At 48.7% G+C, this 20386-nt stretch overlaps 2 protein-coding genes across 2 annotated transcripts in view; one reads left to right on the top strand and one right to left on the bottom strand.

Moving 5' to 3' along the window:
• The window catches only part of NHSL2 (NHS like 2), a 250965-nt gene that overhangs the window by 19440 nt on the left and 211139 nt on the right, over positions 1-20386 (bottom strand). The window lies entirely within an intron of this gene.
• RTL5 (retrotransposon Gag like 5) lies at positions 1922-6780 on the top strand. The gene is made up of 2 exons (XM_030806802.1): positions 1922-5724; positions 6179-6780. The coding sequence occupies exon 1, from the start codon at positions 2342-2344 to the stop codon at positions 4049-4051; it is 1710 nt and encodes a 569-aa protein (XP_030662662.1). The 5' UTR covers positions 1922-2341; the 3' UTR covers positions 4052-5724; positions 6179-6780.

The following is a 20386-nucleotide window of genomic DNA, read 5'->3' as shown; positions in this document are numbered from 1 at the left end:
TTCATGCTGTGGTGGTTTGGGGACCAAGCCCTTATCTCAATGACCCCCACCTTGAGTGCTCAGTTATGAAAAGAGGCTCAGAATGCAGACACCTTTTGCTACTTTGGACTGCAAGTTCCTCTCTTTGAAGCCCTGCAGCTCTTAAGGTTTTCTGCGACCCTACCAAAGAAATGACCTCTGTGAAGCAAGAAGAGATTTACACCAGGAAGTCCAATCTGGAGTTCTTTCTTGGATGTCAAGAACTCTTACTTGAGCCTCTGTGGGCCGTGTTCCCTGCACCTTAGTCCCGCTGTAAGTGATGTCAGGTCTAGAGGGCTAAGGTGAAGGAGAGGGAAGGAGGAGGTAACAGCATAAAAGAGGCAGAAGTTCAGCGGCATCATCAGTGAGTAAGGGTGCACAAGATTTGAATGGGGTTGATTGAAGTGATGAATTTGATGAACACATGAAGAAAGTGAGAGTAGAGAAGGGACATTCATGCTGTATGTACACTGAACAAAGACTCAGAAGCACAGAGATTTGGGGTTGCTCTTGGGGTTCTTTGGTCCAACGCCTCATTCTGTGCCCAGACTCCCTCCTCAGCAGCCCTTCTAGGTGTTTCTTCAGCCTCAGCGCACACACCTGCAGGGAAGGGGAGCTCCCTCCCTCCCAAGGCAGCTCATTTCTTCCACGGACAGTTGGGGCTGTCAGGCGTGTCAGAAAGTTCTTCCTTATCTGGAGGTGGAATGTGCCTCCTTCTGGGTTTCCACCCACTGGTCCTAATTCTGCCATGGTAGCAACACAGAGCACATCGACCCTTTTTCTGCGTGGCAACTCCTGTGTTATCTGAACACAAGGCTCATGGTGCCCCTTGGCATCTTGCTTTTCCAAGGTCACCACTGCCCTGGTAGGGGGTGGGGGTTATGGCTGTCATCCTGTTGGTGGCCCATCAGCAGTTTTCTATTCGCCACTAGAGTTAACCTTTATTAGTATAGATAAAGGAGTGCTGACAAGACCTCTTTTCATGCTCAACATCCACTGAGCACCTCTTGGCAGGTGGGGAAGGAATCCAGCCTTGTGCCAGGTGCTTCTGGAAACCTAAGGGTAGTAAGATGTGATTCTTTACATCGAGAAGCTCAGGCTTGGTTAGGGGGACAAAATAAGTGACCCCTGGGTGCTGTGTATTGGGCTTATTTTGATGAGGCAGTAGCTATCCAGGGGTGGTTATTGCAAGAGCAGAGTGAGTGAAGCCCAGAGTGGGAGATCCTGCAGATGCCCCCTTTGTCTTCTGGTGCCAGGATCCCAAAGGCATGGGCGATGTGGCAAGAGGGGGGCTGGAGGGAATGTAGGCCCACATTGTGGGAGTCTCCCACCCAGCCCTCGGTGAATGGCATGACTTACGGCCCTGCCTCAGTCTCTGTCCTTGTTTCCCCATGGGCTACTGAGCTGAAAAAAGGGGCTGGGGATGGGGGGAAACAGCCCTGGAAATAGCCTCTTTCAGAATCATTAGGCTGAAAGGTGAAAGCTGGAAACTGCTTTGTCGATTGTTTTTAAACTGTTCTCTCTCTTTATCTTGCTGGTCCCTGTCCTCTTTCTTCTTTGCCTCCCTCCTGCCGCTGCGCATCTCGCCTCTGGGCTCCGGCCGCAGCCCCCCTCCCTCTCGGTACCTTGCAACAGGCTCTGGAGATTGAGCTGCGCCTCGCGAAGCAGCTCCTCTACACTCGGGGGCCTGCCCGAGGAGAGGAACACGTTCACTGGCTGTCGCCATGACGACCTCGAGTGGGCAGTCGCTGTCGCATTTTCCCGACCCGAGTTAGCTGCAGCTAGGGAAGGAGAGAGTCAGTGAGAGGCGCAGGCGAGCTGGAGGGGAGCGGCGCGCGGCGGCCAGTGGGCGCCCGCGGTTCCCCAAGGCCCGCCCCTGCGCGGGGTGGGGGGAGTGCGAGGCTGCGCTTAAAAGGCGGGGAATCTCCGACCGCAAGATTTTTCCTCGACAGATCCTGCCGCAGTCCGCTCCCTCCCGCTCCGCTCGCCCCTGCCCGCCCGCCCGGTCGCCCGGTCGCTCGGTCGCCGCCGCCACCGTGTCGCCCGCATCCTCCGCCTGGCGCCTCCGGGCCCCGCGCCGCCGCCCGCCCTCTCCGGCCCCGGCGACGAGGTAACGCGCCCTGGGCCGAGCCGCCGGGCCCTACGCCCAGAGCGCCGCCCTCCGAGCTCGCCCCGGTGGGTGTGGCCCGGCCTGTCCCGCGCCCCGCCGCCGCACTTCGGTCCCTCCCGCGCCCCGCCGCCACATTTCGGCCTCCTCCGGCTGCCCGTAGCTCCAGTTCCCCTTTCCCCACCACGGAGCCCCAGGGCCCCTGGGCTTGTCGAGATGTCTGAGGCGTCAGGAAATCTCAACAGCCTCCGCATGGCGAATGTGGCCCTGCGCGAAGAATTAAATGCCCTTCGCGGGGAGAATGCCAATTTGGGCCTCCAGCTCGGGAGAGCCCTGGCCGAGGTTAATTCCTTGCGGGGCAATGTCTCCAGCTACATCCGCTGGCCAGTACCCATAGTGCCCGTCCTTGCGGAGGAGAACTTGGAGTTCGCGCTCAGTGAGATCGAAGCCATTCCCGGGGGAGAACTGCCCTTCTTGTGCCGGCCTCCCCCACGCGCGGAGCCCGACTGTATCTCGGATGATCTTTTGATTAACGTGATCCAGGATCGCAGCACCCCCGACGGGCCCGCTGACCCCCCTCTGCTGCCCATCCCGCCCCCGCCGGCGCTGCCTCCCCCCGCGTCAAAGGAACCGCCCCCGCAAACCCCTCTGCCACCGTTGGAGCGGCCTGAGATAGAGCCCTTTTCAGGAGACCCAGTCTACCTGGCTGAATTCCTGATGCAGCTAGAGACCTTCATAGCCGACCATGAGGATCATTTCCCCGGGGGCGCCGAGCGGGTGGCCTTTCTGATCTCCTTTTTCACTGGCGAAGCCAAGGACTGGGCCATCTCGGTCACCCAGGAAGGAAGCCCCTTGCATGCCAACTTCCCGCGCTTCCTGGATGAAATCCGTAAGGAATTCTGTGGCCCCATCCCCCCACGTGTGGCTAAAAAGGCCATTCGCAAGCTCAAGCAGGGCCACTGTACCCTCGGCAGCTATGCAGATGCTTTTCAGTTCCTGGCCCAATTCTTGTCTTGGGATGACTGCCGCCTCCAAAACCAATTCCTCAAAGGCCTGTCGGAATTCTTTCGCAAAGAGCTCTTATGGTCAACAGAAATGGCCGACCTGGATGAGTTGATTCTCGAATGTGTGGAGATAGAAAGAAAAGTGCGCGTTCCCAAGCCTATCCCGCTCCCTGGAGTTCGAAATATCATCTTCCCTTTTGCTCCGAGTCCCAATGAGGAAGAAAGTGAAGATGAAGAGTACTACAGTGAAGATGAAGACCAAGAGGCACGCAGGCACAGGCTTCACCCCAACGACCAGAGGAAGCGCATGAGGGCTTTTCAGCAAGAGATGAAGGAGAAGGAGGAGGAGGAGATGAAGAAGGAGGAAGAAATGAAGAAGAAGGAAGAGGAGGAGAAGGAGGAGGAAGAGGAAATGAAACAGAAAGAGGAGGAGGAGGAGATAAGGAACAAGAATGAGGAGGAAGTAGAGAGTAAGGATGAAGAAGATGAAGATGAGGATGGGGGCCAGAAACCAGAGCGGGAGCCACAGCAGGATCCAGGGACGGAGGAGACCTGTGGTGAGGTGGAGGAGGGGCCACTGGATGAGGCCCAAGATGATGACCTAGATGAGCTGATGGAGATGGAGCCGACCTTTGTTCACGCATCATCCCAGACTTCTGGCCCCACAAGTGGTTACCACGCCGAAAACTTCCTGGGTGCAACGCCTCCCATAATACAGCCTAGCAGACGGAGGAACCAGAATCGAGTCCCACTTCTGGAAGGCCTTCCAGGCACCAATTCACCATTCTACAGCTCCCCCCAACTGATTCGCCGCACAGGTCGCTTAGGGCAACGCCAAGTTCGAAGACGCCCCCCTGTGCTTTTCCGCCTCACTCCGAGACAGGGGGGCCACCGAGCTGCTCGTGGCCGAATTCGAGTGTGAGTGCTGGGGCCAGATGGCCACCCAGAACACACCCTTCTTTTGCATCCCCCGCCCCTGCTATTGCTACCACACCTGCCCCATTTGCTGACCAGGACTTCAGGGAGTTTCAGACCTGCAGAACCTGAAGAAGACCTGCAGAATTCCAGACCATCTTGCAACCATGACCAGAGAGCGACGTGTGCCCAACCAGGGCCACCTGGGAAAGGAGGGATCAGCAATAGCTGCCCTCTCAGCATGTACTCTGCTCAGTCCGGCCACGAGCTGGAGAGCAAGTCTCTGGGCCTGTTCCCATAAATGAACTGGTCACCCTCTTGTATTTCCCCTCTGGTTGTTCCTAACCCTCACCTCTCCTGCGTTTCTTCACCCTATGTTCTACAGTTTTATTCTCTGACTGAACACCAGGACTTCACCCAATGCCTCACTGATCTGCCCCAATGAGCAAGAGGACAGGCTACCCTGAACTCCTAAAGCCACTGAGGCCAGTTGCTAAATATAATCGATGGTGAGCAGGATGGTATCCAGAAATGTCCCTAGAAGCCTACACTCATTTCATGCCACACCTCCAGCAGAGGGCCTGGAAGAGGACCCGACATCTAGCCCAGTGAGAGTGTGCAAAGCCACATGTCAAATGGACAACTTGACAAAGATTTGCCCTTGACTGACTGTGCAGCCTGGTTCCACTTACAGCACTTGAGTTTACCTTTGCATAGATTCCTGTATCAGGGCTCTTGGACCGACTTGCCACATCTGGAGCCCTTTCCTCTCACCATAGTGCCCTCCTGGGCACCCCCCGGTGGACAGCGCCCAACATTGCAGGCTCCACCACTTTCCTTGATGTTGCCTAAAGGGTAGCCAGTTAGGGTTCTGGAGAGGAGAAGGAGGAAGAAGAGGAGGAGGAGAAAGAAGCAGCAACGATCATTCTGCCATTGTAAAGAGTGACTCCTTAGGGATGGTGGTCTTTTCCCCTTGCCAGGCCTTGGACTGCAGCCCCCAGTCAAAGGTCTTTGCAGGACACTTTCTATCTTTGGAGTTGCAGAGGAGGCCTGATTGGCCATTCCTTCTGGGACAGACAGAGAGAGGGCCCATGGCCTGCTCTGAGCTCCCTTCAATTTCAAGGAACCCTTAGTTCTGAGAGGAGAGAGGAAGGCCGCACCCACCGTGGCCTCACAGCTGGGACCCCTTCATGACTCTGACATGGGGGCCAACCCCTGGCCTGCTGCTGTGTTTCAGTGACACAGTAAAGCTTAAGAGGGTGGCTGCCTCCTAAGAACTCCTGGGACTTCTAGGTACAAACTCAGGTGCCCTTATAAAGAGACCCACTGCTTGCCTTGAGTCCAGAAAGCACTGCTTCTGCAGTGAAAAACACACACTTACTATGTCAGTTTTGGCCACAAAATGCCAGCCAAATCCACTGCTGGCCTGAACTGCCCCTGGACACTGGACTTTCTGCACAGTGACCGGCAGCAGAGCAAGTGCAGCCAGGGTTTGTGGCCAAAGGGAAGAAAGCATAGTAAATTCAACCTCTGTTCCTCATGGGAATCTGACCGATAACCTCAGGCCGACCTTAGGATCTTGGGCCTGGAGGCAAGAGGAAAGAGCTGGAGGAAGAGGAGTCGCAGAGAAACCCAGTCCTCTGACTGGTTTCTGGTGAGGTCTCTATTCATCAGTGGGAGGTAAGATGCCCTTTTCATTAGCGCTTTTGTTTCTCAGCCTGGGGATCAGTGGATTTGGGTTCCTATAACCTGTTGCTACCTTTTAAAAAGGTCCCCTCTCTCCAAAGAGAAAAGTAATACATAATCATTAGAGAAAGTTTGGAAAATAGAGAAAACTATGAGGTCAAAAAACCCCCCAGCCATTCAGAGTCCCACCACACAGAGGCAAGCGCTATTAACACTTTGCTGCCTTCCTTTCTAGTGTGTTCTTGCTATGTCTTGTCAAAGCTGAGATCACCCTGCCAGTTCTTGATCAGCAGGATTTAAAATGGCTGCCACCTGTGCAGTCATGCATACTGAATAATTCATTTAAGCATTCTCCTAATTTGTTGGACCTTTCAATTGTCTGGTTTTCCCCATCCCCACCAGGGCAGCAGTAAACAACTTTGTAAAGAAAATTTTGTCTGTTTTTCAGCTGATTTTATCTGATTTCCTCAAGAGTGCATTCCAGAAGGGGACCTGCTATTCTTCGAGGGGGCCTGCTATTCTTCGAGGCGGTGGACCCTGTTTGCTGATGGTCGACACTCTGGCCCTGCTGCCCCATGTCCCTGTGGAGAAGTGTGAAGGACGGGTGCCTTAAACTCACACTTCCAGGGACTCTTCAGCACAGGTCCTGCCTGTTCCCATGGTGCTTCTCACCCCGAACCCTCAGAGCCACAGCCAGGGACAGAGCAGATGAGCAGTGAGCTGGTTTCCACCCTCTGGGGGCAGGAGGGGCTTGGGCTTCCCTTTGACCCTCTTCCTTCCTTTCCCAGATCTTCAATATTTGTTGTGATGTAACAGCCATAAGAGCTGTAAGAGGAACTGTGGGCTTTGGGAGCTTTCTTGGGTTGAAAGAGGGGTGGGGGGAGGGGATGCATGCAGGGGTATGAAGGCAGCCCAAGGTCTCCCAGAGGCTCGGGAGGAAACCCTTTTGGAATACATGTGTTATTGTTGCATTACTGTGTTGTGAAGATAAGAAGCTGCTCTGTATGCTAAAGCTTTCTCTCCTCAATAAAAATACAAAGGGTGTGTAAAGATTGTGCCTCTTTGTTATTGAGCAAGCATAGATGGGTACAGAGTAGGCATGGGGTGCTTCCAAGGTCCCCTGCCGGAGTCAACCCTACCCTGAAGTCTTGAAATCCTTAGACAAGGAAACCAAAGGCCGGTGAGGCTCAAGGGACCTGCCTACAGTTCTGTGCATTTGTGGATAGCAGAAATTGCTGGGAGGGAAGTGGAAGCACTGGGCATCTTGAAAACTAGCATTCGTTCTCCCGGGGACTATGGGTGGCCCAGCCCTACAGGCACGCACGGTCACGCATGGGACTGAGTGAAGGAAGAGAAAGGCCAGGTTGGCTGGGGAGGGCCCTTCCGCTTTTTGGCACTAGGTGGCGCTATGGGATACCAGTGAGTTAGCTGCTGAAGATGAATCACAAGTCCCCAGAGCAGTCCATGTAAGAGGCCCTCCAAGCAAGATCTCATGGCTCCTCATGGACTGTGGGGTCAGAAGAAACTGAATCCCATTCTGGGATTTGCCCAAGTTTCCCAGCATGAATTGGACTTTTTTTTTTTTCCAGGGGAAGTGGGTGGGAACATTCATTAAGCCTCTGCTGCTTTTGAGTGCTGTGCCAGGCACTTCACATCTGTTATCTTATTTCATTCTGATAATGATATCCTGGGGGGAAAGAACTAACTACTCTTACCCTCATCTTAAAGATGAGGACACTGAGGCTTAGAGAGAAGTCACTGGCCCAAGGTTGACAGCCAGCGAGTGGCTCTGTCACAGCCTGGCAGCTGCCCATTAGCTCTGGGGACACTTAGCACCTCTCTGCCCCCACTCCGCTGGCCCTGCTGTCTAACAGGCCATGCTGGTCTCCTAGTTCTGCCCTGTCCTACCCCCCCCACCCCCGCCTCCAGCTTGCAGGATTCCCGTGGGGGAAACAAACCCTGGTTCCAGAGGCACATTTGCTTTGTCCCTTTAAGAGGAAGGGAGGGAGGGAGGAAACCATGGTATTTCTGACCACGTGCCAGGCACTTTCTCCAACATCATTTCATTTTATCTCCACAATTAAGTGAGGCAGGTGATGCTGTCTCCTTTTAGAGCTGAGGGACCTGAATCTCAGAGATATTAGGTCATATGTGGGACTCCAGGTCTTCGTGACTCCCAAACCCATATACATTCTTAACTCAAATACACCTTGCTTGCTATCTCCCAGGAGAGACTCCTGACAAGCTTAAAGTCTCAACCTGTCTGGATTCTGGGTCTTTGCCAAAGCAACGAAGCACGCATCAGGTGCACGATCTCTGGAAGCTCCGGGGGAACCAGCCAGGTGGCAGCTCTGAGTATGTGGTTGACTGCCCCTTCTAGGGAGGGACAGGGTTATGGGGTCGTAGGCTTCATCAGTGAGCACTGGGACTCCCCAGTACTCTTCAGGGGGCTTGACAAGGTCTCCAGCACCCAGGGGATTTCTTATGACATCACAAGTAGTGATAGGTGAGCCCAGATTGTGTTATGGCCAGAGAAGGTGGAAAAAAGTCAGACAAACAGAGTCAGCCTTACCCCAACCCTAAAGCTGGAAGCACTGTGGGAATGGGGAAAAGAACCCTGGATTCCAGTCCAGCCTTGCCGCTGACTCTATATGGGCTCTGGCATGAGTCTCATCCCCTCTCGGGCCATGGCTTCTTGATCTGTCTAGTCACTGTTGAGTCCCTGGGGCCCAGCACACTACTTGGTACACAGTAGAATCTCAATCCTAGTTTGGTACATAAATGAAGAAGTGAGTGAATAAATGGGCCACTGGATGGAGACCTAGCGGCAGCCTGCTAAGGGCATCTGCAGGTGGTACGAAGCTTGGAGGACTAGAAGATCTCCTCTAAAAGGGAATGAGGGGCCAAAAAACTCTCCCTAACCTGGAAGGATGCACTGAAATGACCTTTACTAGGGGCTCATCTGAGATCCTGCAGTCAGGTTCAGAAAAGCAACTGCAGAAGCCTGAGTGGGGGGAGATGTGGCTTAGAAGAAGCTTGTGAAAATGAAAATCTGAGGACGTGAATTGACAGGAGATCGGTCAGAATCACAGACTGACCTGGCTGTCAGATGCGCCAATGCTTTCCTGGGCTGCTGCAATAGCAGTGTGGAATCCTTGAGATGGGCAGGGCCCACCTGGGGCCCTGGCTGCCCTGTGGAAGGGAACAAAGTTGCACCTCACAGAAGCCCTTTGGCTTGCCAGGAGTAAGAAAACATCAGAATAAAAGGAAGGAAGGAAGGAAGGAAGGAAGGAAGGAAGGAAGGAAGGAAGAAAGGAAGGCAGTAGAAGGGTGACAAGGATGGCGAGGGTCCTAAAAACCCTCTCCTGGGCTGAGCGATGGAGGAAGGCAAGGAAAATCTTGCTGCCTGTGAAACAGCTGTGACTTCCCCACGTTCATTCTGTGAGTGACGAAACCAATCAGGCAAGTGGCTTGAGGTCACTTGCCCTGTTTGCCGAGTTTGACTGTGAACCCCAGCAGTTTGACATCCAGAGCCCGTGCTCTTAACCTCTACTCCCCACCTGCACCTACGCCATTGGAAACAAAATCTCCAGGAATGTCTACATCTAGAAAGCTCCCTAGGCAATTCTAACATCCAACACAGCCCAGCCTAGAGCAACATAGAGCTTTGGGAACTAACTAGCCTGTGTGACATTTAATGGCCAGTTTGGTTCTCAGCCTTCCCCTAGTGCTCCCTGGAGCAAGAACCGACCCACAGATCCAGTTCTAGCACAAAGTAAGTGATCAAGAAACATAGCATGCGTGACGATCCCTCAGCAGGTACCACGGTCTGATGTGAGCTTGCCCCTCCTGGATACCTGCCTCAGACAGCAGGTGACACCCATTTGAGAGAGATGTGCCACAAGGTCGGTGCAGAATTCTGCCCCCGAGAAACCAGGTCCATAGGAGCCAAAGCCTGTGCCCTTGACCACCAGAAGTGGCTCCTGAGGGTGGGGGTGGACTCTTCCAGGGGATAAGGACAGGCATTAATCAGGCAAGAGACCACCCCCTTAATGGGAGGTGGGGAGTGGGCTCCACCTCCGGCCAGCACTTCCTGTATCCTGCCCAGACTAGGGAAAGCTCGGCAGGCCACTTCTCCCGAGGGACTCCAAAGACAGAAACACAAATACCAGGGCTCTCTGTTGCCCTGGTAACAGCGGGACCTACTTGGAAGAAAACAGTTTCTTAAAGGCTTAGGAGGGTGGATATTTCCTTTGACAGAGAGCAGGCCCTGACCTGCTCCCTGTGTCCCCTCTCCCCTTCCTGCCTGCCACACATGGGGTAGAGCGGGGCCCCTCGCCTCAGCAACTCTCCTGATGGGGGGTGGGGGTGGTGTGTTTGTGCGGGAAAGTAAGGCCTGGGCTTTTTATTCTGCTCTTGCAGTGGGCTGTTCAGGTGAGAAAGAGGCTAAAATGGAAGATGTCAGCAGGTGAACTCATGGGGAAGGTCCCACGGCCTGGGGAAGCCTTGCCTTGTAGGATCTCCTCACACGACCAAGCTAGGGAAGGGCGGGTGCCTCCAGCGACTGTGGTCTCCTTCACCTCTTACATCATACAGATGAGGCCTGTTGGCTATGAGGCTTGCCAGAAAGAGTGTCCCCAAATTGATGACCTCTCTGCCCACAGTTCAGCCCTTCCTCCTCTCTCACCTGAGCTACTGAAGCAGGCTCTAGTCTCTACCTGTTCTAATAGGTCCATTTTCAACATTCCTGGGGGAGGGGGCCGTGGGCCTTTGAATTCACACACCTGGCCTTACTGCTCCTGTACAAAACCCCTCAATGGCTCTCCTTCCTCGTGGGAAGACTTGTAGACCTGCTTTTGGCATTTTATTCCCTATCTGCTCATTAATTATCTATGCCATCTCATCTGCCTATGCTATCCTTCTTTCCTCTTCTACTTAGCCCAAATTCCAGACATCTTGAATTACTTCCTGCTTTTGTGTACATACCAGGCCCTTGCATGCCTCTGGGCCTTTGCACACTCCATTCCCTCTCCCTTAAAAATTCATGAACACATTAGCCGGGCGTCGTGGCGGGCGCCTGTAGTCCCAGCTACTCGGAGAGGATGAGGCAGGAGAATGGTGTGAACCCGGGAGGCAGAGCTTGCAGTGAGCCAAGATTGGGCCACTGCACTCCAGCCTGGGCTACAGAGCGAGACTCCGTCTCAAAAAAAAAAAAAAAAAAAAAAAAAAAAATTCATGAACACTCCTGGCCTCACTCCAACTGGCAATCTTCTCCTCAGTTCCAAGACCACTTCCTCCGTGAAACCGCCTCCATTCCCCAGACAAGCCCCTGCCCTTCTGAGTTCCCCTCAGGCCCTCTAACCCCGACCCCACTGGCCTGTAAGGCTTGAGATCCACTTGGGAGCAGAGGCTGGTCCATGACTCCAAAGTGAATTTGTTACTGCAAGACTGTGGTTCAGTGGGAGAACATGGACTTGTCCTCTTTGCAGATGAAGGCTGCATTGGCAATGGCCTTTGGAAGGAGGACTGGCCCCCTGAGACCTGGCTGAGGGCTGATGGTATGCACGGGGAGCTGGGAGCCCCCCAGATAAGGCTGGAGGTGTGGACAGTAGGGACAAGCAGGGGAGACAAAGCAGGAGCTTGCAGGGTTGCTCCTTCCCAGCGAGCACCCTGTTGATGGCTTCCATTTCTCTGAGGGCCATCACCTCCTTTCAGTAGTGTGCTAAAGAGTGACCTCCACTGGGCTTGAGAGTCACATAGACCTGGCTTTGAACCCTGGCTCTGCCACTCCCTTGCTGCATTCCCTTGACTTGGTCATTTCACTTCTCTAAGCCCCAGTTTCCTTTTTCTGAAAATTGAGATAATAATAGCATATATTAATGAGATGATTGATATAAACCAGCAATAACAACAAAAATAGCTAATAGTGCTTACCATGTATTGGGCGTTAAGTGGTTTACATTTCTTAACCCATTGAATCATCACAACCCTATAAGGTAGGTAGTGTTATTATTCTGCCTTTTGCAGATTCAGAAACTAGGCACAGAAAGTTTCTCCTGCCCAGTGTCACGGCACTAACATGCAAGTGCTTTTGACCCCTTCAGTAAGATAGGCAAAGTTCTGTGGATCAGAAGCGAGGCCCATGGAGCAGGAGAGTTCCAAGATCCAGGGCAGGGTCTTGGTCTTTTTTTAGGTAATGGACCCTTTTGGCAGTTTGGTGAAACCTCCGGACCCCTTCTCAGAATAATGTCTTCACGTGCATAAAATAAAATACATAGAATCACAAAGGCAAACAATCATACCGAAATGGTTAGAAAAATATTTTTTAAATTTTGTGATCTAGTTGTATTACTACTTTCATAATGCACTAAATCACAAGATTTAGTGGCAATTCTATAGATTAGAAATGTTGAAGTGGTGATGAACACAAATGATTTTTTGAGATACAACAACAGTAATGTGATATGAAAATATTTGTGATTTCTGTTGGTGATAAAGTGACAGATACCGCTAATACTACTGCGGTTTGTCACTTACATTCCTAATTTGAGAAAATGCTAAATTGTTGCTTGAGGTTCATGGAGAAAAGATCAAATAATCTTCCCATCCAAGTTTGCAGACCCTCTAAATTCTCTCCACACACCCCTTGGAGGTCCATGGAGCTCAAGCTAAGAAGCCCTGCCCTAGGGTGTCAGAGTAAAAGACAATGGCAGCGCTGTCAGCTACGGGGACAAGCTGGGGGCTGGCAGAAAGACAAGTGTGTGGTTTCTTTTTCAAGAACTGTTTACAGAAATTGTGAAGTCTGGCAGCTCCCTCTTCCTCTTGGTCCTGAGTCAGCAGCCCAGGGTGGGGCTGAGGCGGTCACACTTGGTTTGAGTTTCAAGCTCACCACATACTCATCCCAAAGAGTTGATTTGTTGCCATTTCCTTACCATGGAAATGTTGGTGGGCTTTGCTCCATTTTAAAATGGGGACCTGCTTGCACACACAGATTTTTCATTAGTCTGGAAATAATCTTTAAGTGGACATGTGGCTCTAAGACATCTTCTGAACTAATGAATGCTTCCACACTAGCACACTAGCCAGGCTTAGGGCTTGCAGAGGGAAGGGAAAAGATGACCAACTGGGCCAGGGACCCCAAAACACTAGCCAGAATCAGCACTTGCCCCAAATCCCGAATTCTTTTTCCTGACTTCCTGACTTTACCGTCTGTCAGCTGAGTCCCTGCTAAATAGGAAAGCACAGTCCTGGGCGCTGTGACCAAGGAGACATATGGTCCGAACAGCAGTAGGCCTCTGCTTTTCTAACTTGCCTCTGTTCCCATTCAAGACTCAAAGCGAGTGGCACTCATGAAGAGCAGGCCCCAGGCGTATCCACAATGCCTTGCGTGGGGGTCCTGGCTAGCCAGGGCCTGCTGCCTTCTGCTCTTACCCAGGCCCTCATATTTAGTCAGAAATGTGCAACACTTGGCTGATGGCCATATACTAAAAGGGCTGCAGCTTAATTTCCACAGTGAGAGAGTAGAATTTTGACAGCCTTATGCACCATAGCCACTGGCTAATAAAGAAGCTGGTTCAGAATGAATCTGCCTCAGTTAGCTGAGGAGACATAACAATATGCTTTGGAGGTTCAGGCTGAGAGCTCCACATGCAGGAGTGTAGAAAAGACTCATTTTCTTGACTGTAAAAGACATATATGTATGTTCTTAGGTTGGCCAAGGCTCTCAAGTATAGGCAGAAGGAGGCAGAGAGCCAAACAGGAATTCAAAAGAAATTTGGTTAGCTAGATTGACCAAGAATCAAAGAGAGAAGACCCCAATTACAAAAATCAGAAGAAATGAGGGGACATTATAATCACCCTTACAGAAACAAAAGGGACTATAAAGGAATACTATGAACAACTGTATGACACTAAATTAGACAACTTAGATGAAATGCTTAAATTCCTAGAAAGACACAAACTATTGAAGATGGGCAGACAAGAAATCAAAACCCCAAATAAACAAATAACAAGCAAAGAAGTTGAATTAGTAGTAATCAAAACTGCTGACAAAGAAAAGCCCAGACATAAATGACTTCATTGGTGAATTCTTCCAAACATTTAAAGAAGAATTAATGCCCATTCTTCACAAACTATATAGAGGAGGTAATACTTCTCAACTCATTCTATGAGGCCTGTATTACCCTGATACCCAAACTGACAAAAACATCATGAAAAAACTACAGACCAAAATCTCTTATGAGTATAGATGCAAAAACCCCCAACAAAATATTAGCAAACCAAATCCAGCAACATATAAAAAGGATCATACACGATGACCAAGTGGGATTTATCCCAGGAATGCAAGATTGTGTTAACATCTGAAAATCAATTAATGTAATACACCATATCAATAGACTAAAAATGATTTGATAAAATCCAACACTCTTTCATGATAAAAACCCTCAACAAACTAGGAATAGAAGGGAACTTCCATCACCTGACAAAGGGCATCTATAAAAACCAACAATAGCATCACAATTAAAGGTGAAATACTGGAGGCTTTTCCCCTAAGATAAGGAACAAGACAAGGGTATCCGCTTTCCCTACTTCTGTTCAACATTATACTGGAGGTTCTAGCTAGAGCAATCAGAAAAGAAAGAGAAATAAAAGGCATTTGGATTAGAAGGGAGAAGGAACCCATATTTGCAGAGATGACATAATCTTGTACATAGAAAATCCTAAGGAATCCACTAAAAAACTATTAATTGTGAAGAACTAATAATTGTGTTCAACATGGTTGCAAGGCCATGAAATCAATTTAAAAATTGTATTTCTATATACTTGCAATGAACAACCTGCAATGAAATTAAGAAAACAATTCCATTTACAATATAATCAAAAGAATAAAACACATAACAATAAATTTAACAAACGTGGCGTGAAACTTGTATGCTAAAAGCTATGAAACATGATAAAAAATTAAAGGTGGAAACAAATGGAAAGACATGTTCATGGATCAAAATACTTAATATTGTTAAGATGGCAATATTCCTCAAACTGATCTACAGATTCAATGCGATCCCTATCAAAATTCCAATTTCTTTGTAGAAATTGACGACCTGATCCTAAAATCCATATGGAAATTAAGGGGACCCAGAACAGTCAAAGCAGTCTTTAAAAAGAACAGAGTTGGAGGACTCACACTTCCCAATGTCAAACTTTATACAAAGCTATAGTAATCAAAATAGTGTGTTGCTAACATAAGGATAGACATATAGATCCATATAGTGGAAAGAAATTGAGAGTCCTGAAATAAATCCATACATATATGGCTGATGGATTTTTGACAAGGGTGTCAATTCCCTTCAATGCTGAAAAGAATAGTCTTTTCAGTAAGTGGCGCTGGGACAACTGAATATCCAAATGCCAAAGAATGAAGTTGGAATTCATTCTCATATATATACAAAATTAAACTCAAAATGGGTCAAAGACCCACATGTAATGGCTAAAACTATAAAACATAGAAGGAAACACAGGTATAAATCTTTAAGGCCTTAGATTAGGCAGTGGTTTCTTAGATATGACATTAGTAGCACAAGTAACATAAGAGAAAAACACAAATTTGACTTCATCAAAATTAAAAACTTTTGTGTCACAAATAATGCCATCAAGAAAGTGTAAAGAAACCAGGCACGGTGGTTCATGCCTGTAATCCTAACACTTTGGGAGGCTGATGTGGGAGGATCACTCGAGGCCAGGAATCTGGAACCAGCCTGATCAACATAGCAAGACCCTGTCTCTACAAGAGGAAGACAAAATTAGCTGGGCATGGTGATGTGCACCTGTAGTACCAGTTACTTGGGAGGCTGAGGCAGAGGATTGCTTGAGCCCAGGAGTTCGAGGCTACGGTGAGCCATGATGGTCCTACTGCACTCCAGCCTGGGTGACAGAGACTCTATCTCAAGAAAAAAGCGAAAAGGCAGCCTACAAAATAAGAGAAAATATTTGCACATCATATGTTTGATAAGACACTTGTGTCCGAACATATAAAAATATCTTACAAATCAAAGGAGAAAGACAAATAATAATCCAAATCAAAAATGGGCAAAGGATCTGAACAGACATTTCTCAAAAGATAGTACTATATACAAATGGCCAACAAGCACATGAAAAGATGCTCAACATCATTAATTATTAGGGAAATGCTAATAAAAACCACAATGAGATCCCACTTCACACCCACTAGGATGGCTATAATAAAAAAGTCAAACAAATGTTGATGCGGATGTGGAGGAAGTGGTACCCTTGTGTTAATATATTGCTGGTGGGAATGTAATGTGATGCAACCACTTTGGAAAACAGTCTGGCAGTTCCTCAAAATGTTAAACACAGAGTTACCATTTGTCCCAGCACTTCCGCTCCTAGGCATGTGCCCAAGAGAATTGGAAACATATGTCCGCACAAAAACTTGAACATGAATGTTCATAGCTGCATTATTCACCATACCCAACAAGTGGAAGCAATCAAAATGTCCATCAACTGGTGAATGGATAAATAAATAAATAAATAAATAAATAAATAAAAAATGTGGTCTATCCATACAATGGAATTATCCAGTCACAGAAAGCAATGAAGTACTGACGCATGCCATAACATGGATGGACCTTGAAACATCATGTTATGTGAAAGAGGCCAGTCACAAAAGACCACATAGTCAGTGATTTGATCCTATGGCATGTCCAGAATAGACAGATCCATTAAGACACAAAGTCGATTAGTGGTTGCCTGGGGCTGGGGAGGGGATTGAGGGGAAATGGGGAGTGACTGATAATGGGTAGAGTTTCTCTCTGGGATGAAAAAGTGTTCTAAAATGGATTGTAGTGATGGCTGTGCAACTCTGAATATATTAAAACCCAGTGAATTGTATGCTTCAAATGGATGAATTGCGTGGTTTGCACATGCTTTATGTCTTAATAAAGTTGTTATCAGAAGAGAACCTTGGTAAGTCAGAAACATACCACAATATCATACTCAAGCATCAAAAGAACGGCCACAAAATGTGATCAGGGCAGCTGTGATAAACTGCAGAAATTCTAGTGCACCATACTAGATCCTATAGTGACTATGTATCAACAGATATGCTACCATTTAAAAGTAAACTGGTTACTGGGATGCAAAGATATATACTATAGAGACAAGCCCCATACTCAGACCTCAGTAAACTCTTACTAGAGTGTCTTTGTTCTAGTTTAAAGGGGAAAATAGGGCTGAGAGTAGCATGCACAGTTGGAGTTTCAAGCTCACCACATGCCCACCCCAATCATCTGACCTGGGTCTTGATCTTGAAATCAGCTCTCCTGGCCCTATGCCACGATTTCACAGCCCAATCTGTAGGACCCTGGTACCTATAGATATGTAGGTGGCAAAATGGAGATAAAAACCCACTGACTAGTTGTACTTATCCTTTATAGATGGAGATTTAATTGGCACTCTCAAAAAAATGGTCAGACTTTCCCACAAGAGCTAGCCAAGTTTCTCAGCTTCCAAGACCACCCTGGTTCTCAGCTGGATTCTTTCTCCCTCCCTGAGGATGAGGGAGACCCCATGAGCACCCCCTAGCTGTCCTCCCCATCTGTGCTACTGTTATTAAGCATCCTCAGGTGGACCACACTCTTGCTCACGTCTCCTCCCTTCTAACCTTGAGGAACTTTGAGCTTGATTTTCTCCAGTGTAACCTGATGAGCCCAGAACCACGCCCCTGCCCCTGAGTGGAGTGGGGACCCACGCACGCAGTCCTTTATCATGAGTCCTCTATGGTAGTCTCTACTTCAACTCTATCCATTGCTTATCTTGTGATTCAATATGTTTTTCTTGTCCATCTGAATTTATTTAATATTTGGATCTCAAAGATCTATTATATTTAACCACATTTCAAAAGTTTGTGATTAGAGAAAGAAACCACCCATAATTTCACCTTGTTTATATGCATAAGTATTTTTACATAAGTACAATCGCAGTGAAGATAAAATTTTGTGCCATATTTTTTTACTTATCAAATCACAGAAAACTTTATGATCCAGTTAGAATTACTGTCATACTGAGGGAGCAGACAGAAGTCCCAGGCTCCATTATTTCCAACGATAACAGTTGTTAACATTTATATATATATAGCCCTTACTATAGGCATCGCTCTAGGCACTTGACAAATTTAATCTTCATGACAGCCCTGTGAAGCAGGTACTATTATTTCCCTCATTTTACAGATGAAGAAATTGAGACACTGAGAGGTTAGATGGCTTGTCCGAGATCACAGTTACTATAACCCAGGCTGCCTGGTACTAGAGTTTGCACTCATAACTCCTCTAGGGGGTCTCAAGCTTGAGTGTATGCATCAGAATTCTTTGGACAGCCTGATAAAACACGAATTGCTGGGCCCCACTCCTAGACATTCAAACTGAGGAGGTCTGGGGAGGGCCCAGGAATTTACATTTCTAACAAGTTCCCAAGGGATACTGCTGGTGCAAAGATCACATTTTGAGAATCACTGCCCTACACTACACTAGTGGCTCACATGTTAGAGATACCTGGAACCCAACACCAGCCCTTACAGTGGCCAGGAAGGGAGCATTCCTTGTCATCTGCTTTCTTATTTCCTTCTGTCACCCTTCCCCCCACAATGGCAGGACGTCCACTGAGCAGTTGCATATCACAAGGGGGTTGTCTTATCCGTGCCAGCCCCAGACTCAATTAGCTAAATGCAATCCCATCCACTAAAAGGCCTGATAAATCAGTCCCTGGCTGTCAGGCTGCCCTGGCCGCTGCTGAATTAATGCCTGTGCTGTCACTTGCCTGGCGCCTGTAGCCAATTGATCTCATAGGTTAATAAGATTAACTCAGGATTAACTCAGTCAGTCTCCCTGCAGCCTCTCATGCCCCCCGCCCCCCCCACACCACCAAACTTCGGGAGGTTCAGGATTGTCCTTGGTGGGAGGAAGCTCTGCCTTCCTCCAAAGACAGCAGCTTTTCAGGATAGTAAGGGGCCCTTTAGGCTGCATCAACTGAGTCAAATTTGACTTTGTGATCTGCAGGATTTGGACCAGCTCATCTGAAAATTGATTGCCGGACATGGAGAACAAACTGGTTCAGTGTTAACGAGGAGCAACGGATTTGTCCATCTGACCACAACCCAAATTGCTTGAAAGTTTGGGCAGCTGTGTTAACAGGGAAAGAAGTTGGGACATGGAGTTGGACAGACCCGGCTTTGAGACTCTGCCTCATCACGACCTCGCTGTGTGTTCCCTCTGAACTTAGCTTTCTATATTGACAAAATGAGGCCAATAATAATTCCACCCTGTCTGCATTCCAGAGCAATTAAAGAATCATAAATTGGCCTATCGCTGCTTCAAAGGTCACTGCCTGAGGAGACAAATCAGGAATGGAGATCACAGCTCGGAGTGGAAGATGAAGCCAGGCTTCTGAGTTCAAAGATGAGTTCTTCCTCTTCCCAAATTCCCCTCATACCTGCCTATTGGCTTGCCTTTATGGGGGTCACCTCTGCCAAACAGTCCTCTTATAGTGGACACTGTGATGTGTCGCCAAGGTTCCACCTCAGGGATAAACAACTTATTCTCTTAAATGTTGGCCGAGCTGCCAGAAGGCATTTTGTTGTTAGCCCTCTTTGGGCTCAGCTTCCTGGGGCCTCCAACCTCCTCTGGCATGAAGGGCCCTTTGCAGTTTGGGAGGCGCATTGACACATGCCCTCCTGTGGGCTTGGGCATGGCTCAGAGGCCTGCTCCAGAGAGGAGGCCGCTGCTACCTTTCCCACTCCCTTTGCTTCCTAATGGCTTCTAGGCAATTCTCTCTTTTAAAAATTGTCATGCTTTTCTGTCATGCTTTTCTTTTTTGTTCTTATTACAAAAGCAAAACATGCTTATCATAGTTAAAAATCAGAACATACAAACAAACAGAAAGAGGAAAAGAACATTCATAATCCTACACACCAGAGGCAACCACGGCTGATACCTTGGGTATATCTTTCCAGAAATTTTCCTATGCCAAACAAAGATGGAATCATACTGTAAACATTGTTTTGTGGTTTACTTCAACTCTCTCTCGTTACCACAATAACTATTTTCTGCCAGCCATGGTCAGCCTCCCTGTGAGAATGGGAAAGTGAAGACTCAGAAGCCTGTGGGCAGCCAGAGGCCCTAGTCCAGCCCCTCATACAGAAGACATGTGGAAACTGAGGGTCAGAAAGAGGAAGGACCTCTTCTCAGGCCCCACACTGAGCCAGACGGGGGTTCCTCCCCAGGCACCCAGAGACCATCCAGATGACCTTCTGACCTGGCTCTGAACCTCTTTCCAAATGTCTGAATTGCCCAACCAGGTTCAAACCAGGAGAGGAGCAGAAAATGGGACTGGCATAAAAGAAATGTAGGAAAATGAAACCAGCCTGTTGATGTCTGTGCCTGGGTCCAGGCCACTTTGCAGGTGTATGGTAGGCGCACCTGACAGCAATAACTTAAGAAATGAGGTTTGCCACATAGCAGTTGCCGGGGGAGGGTGCTAAGTGAGGGTGCCATATAAACTGCAGGCTTTTTGCAAGAGGTTGTGGTTCTCCTGTCCAGCCTGCTCCCACTGGATCATCTCTGTAAGTAAGTTCCCTCTAATAAAA

Source organism: Nomascus leucogenys, chromosome X, assembly GCF_006542625.1.
Source record: "Nomascus leucogenys isolate Asia chromosome X, Asia_NLE_v1, whole genome shotgun sequence".
NCBI lineage: Eukaryota > Metazoa > Chordata > Mammalia > Primates > Hylobatidae > Nomascus > Nomascus leucogenys.
Note: the sequence above shows the minus strand (reverse complement) of the source record. Positions and strands in the feature narration are given on the sequence as shown.

Coding starts and splice junctions, on each gene's coding strand:
- RTL5 (XM_030806802.1), top strand. CDS start 2,342: ATGTCTGAGGCGTCAGGAAATCTCAACAGCCTCCGCATGGCGAATGTG.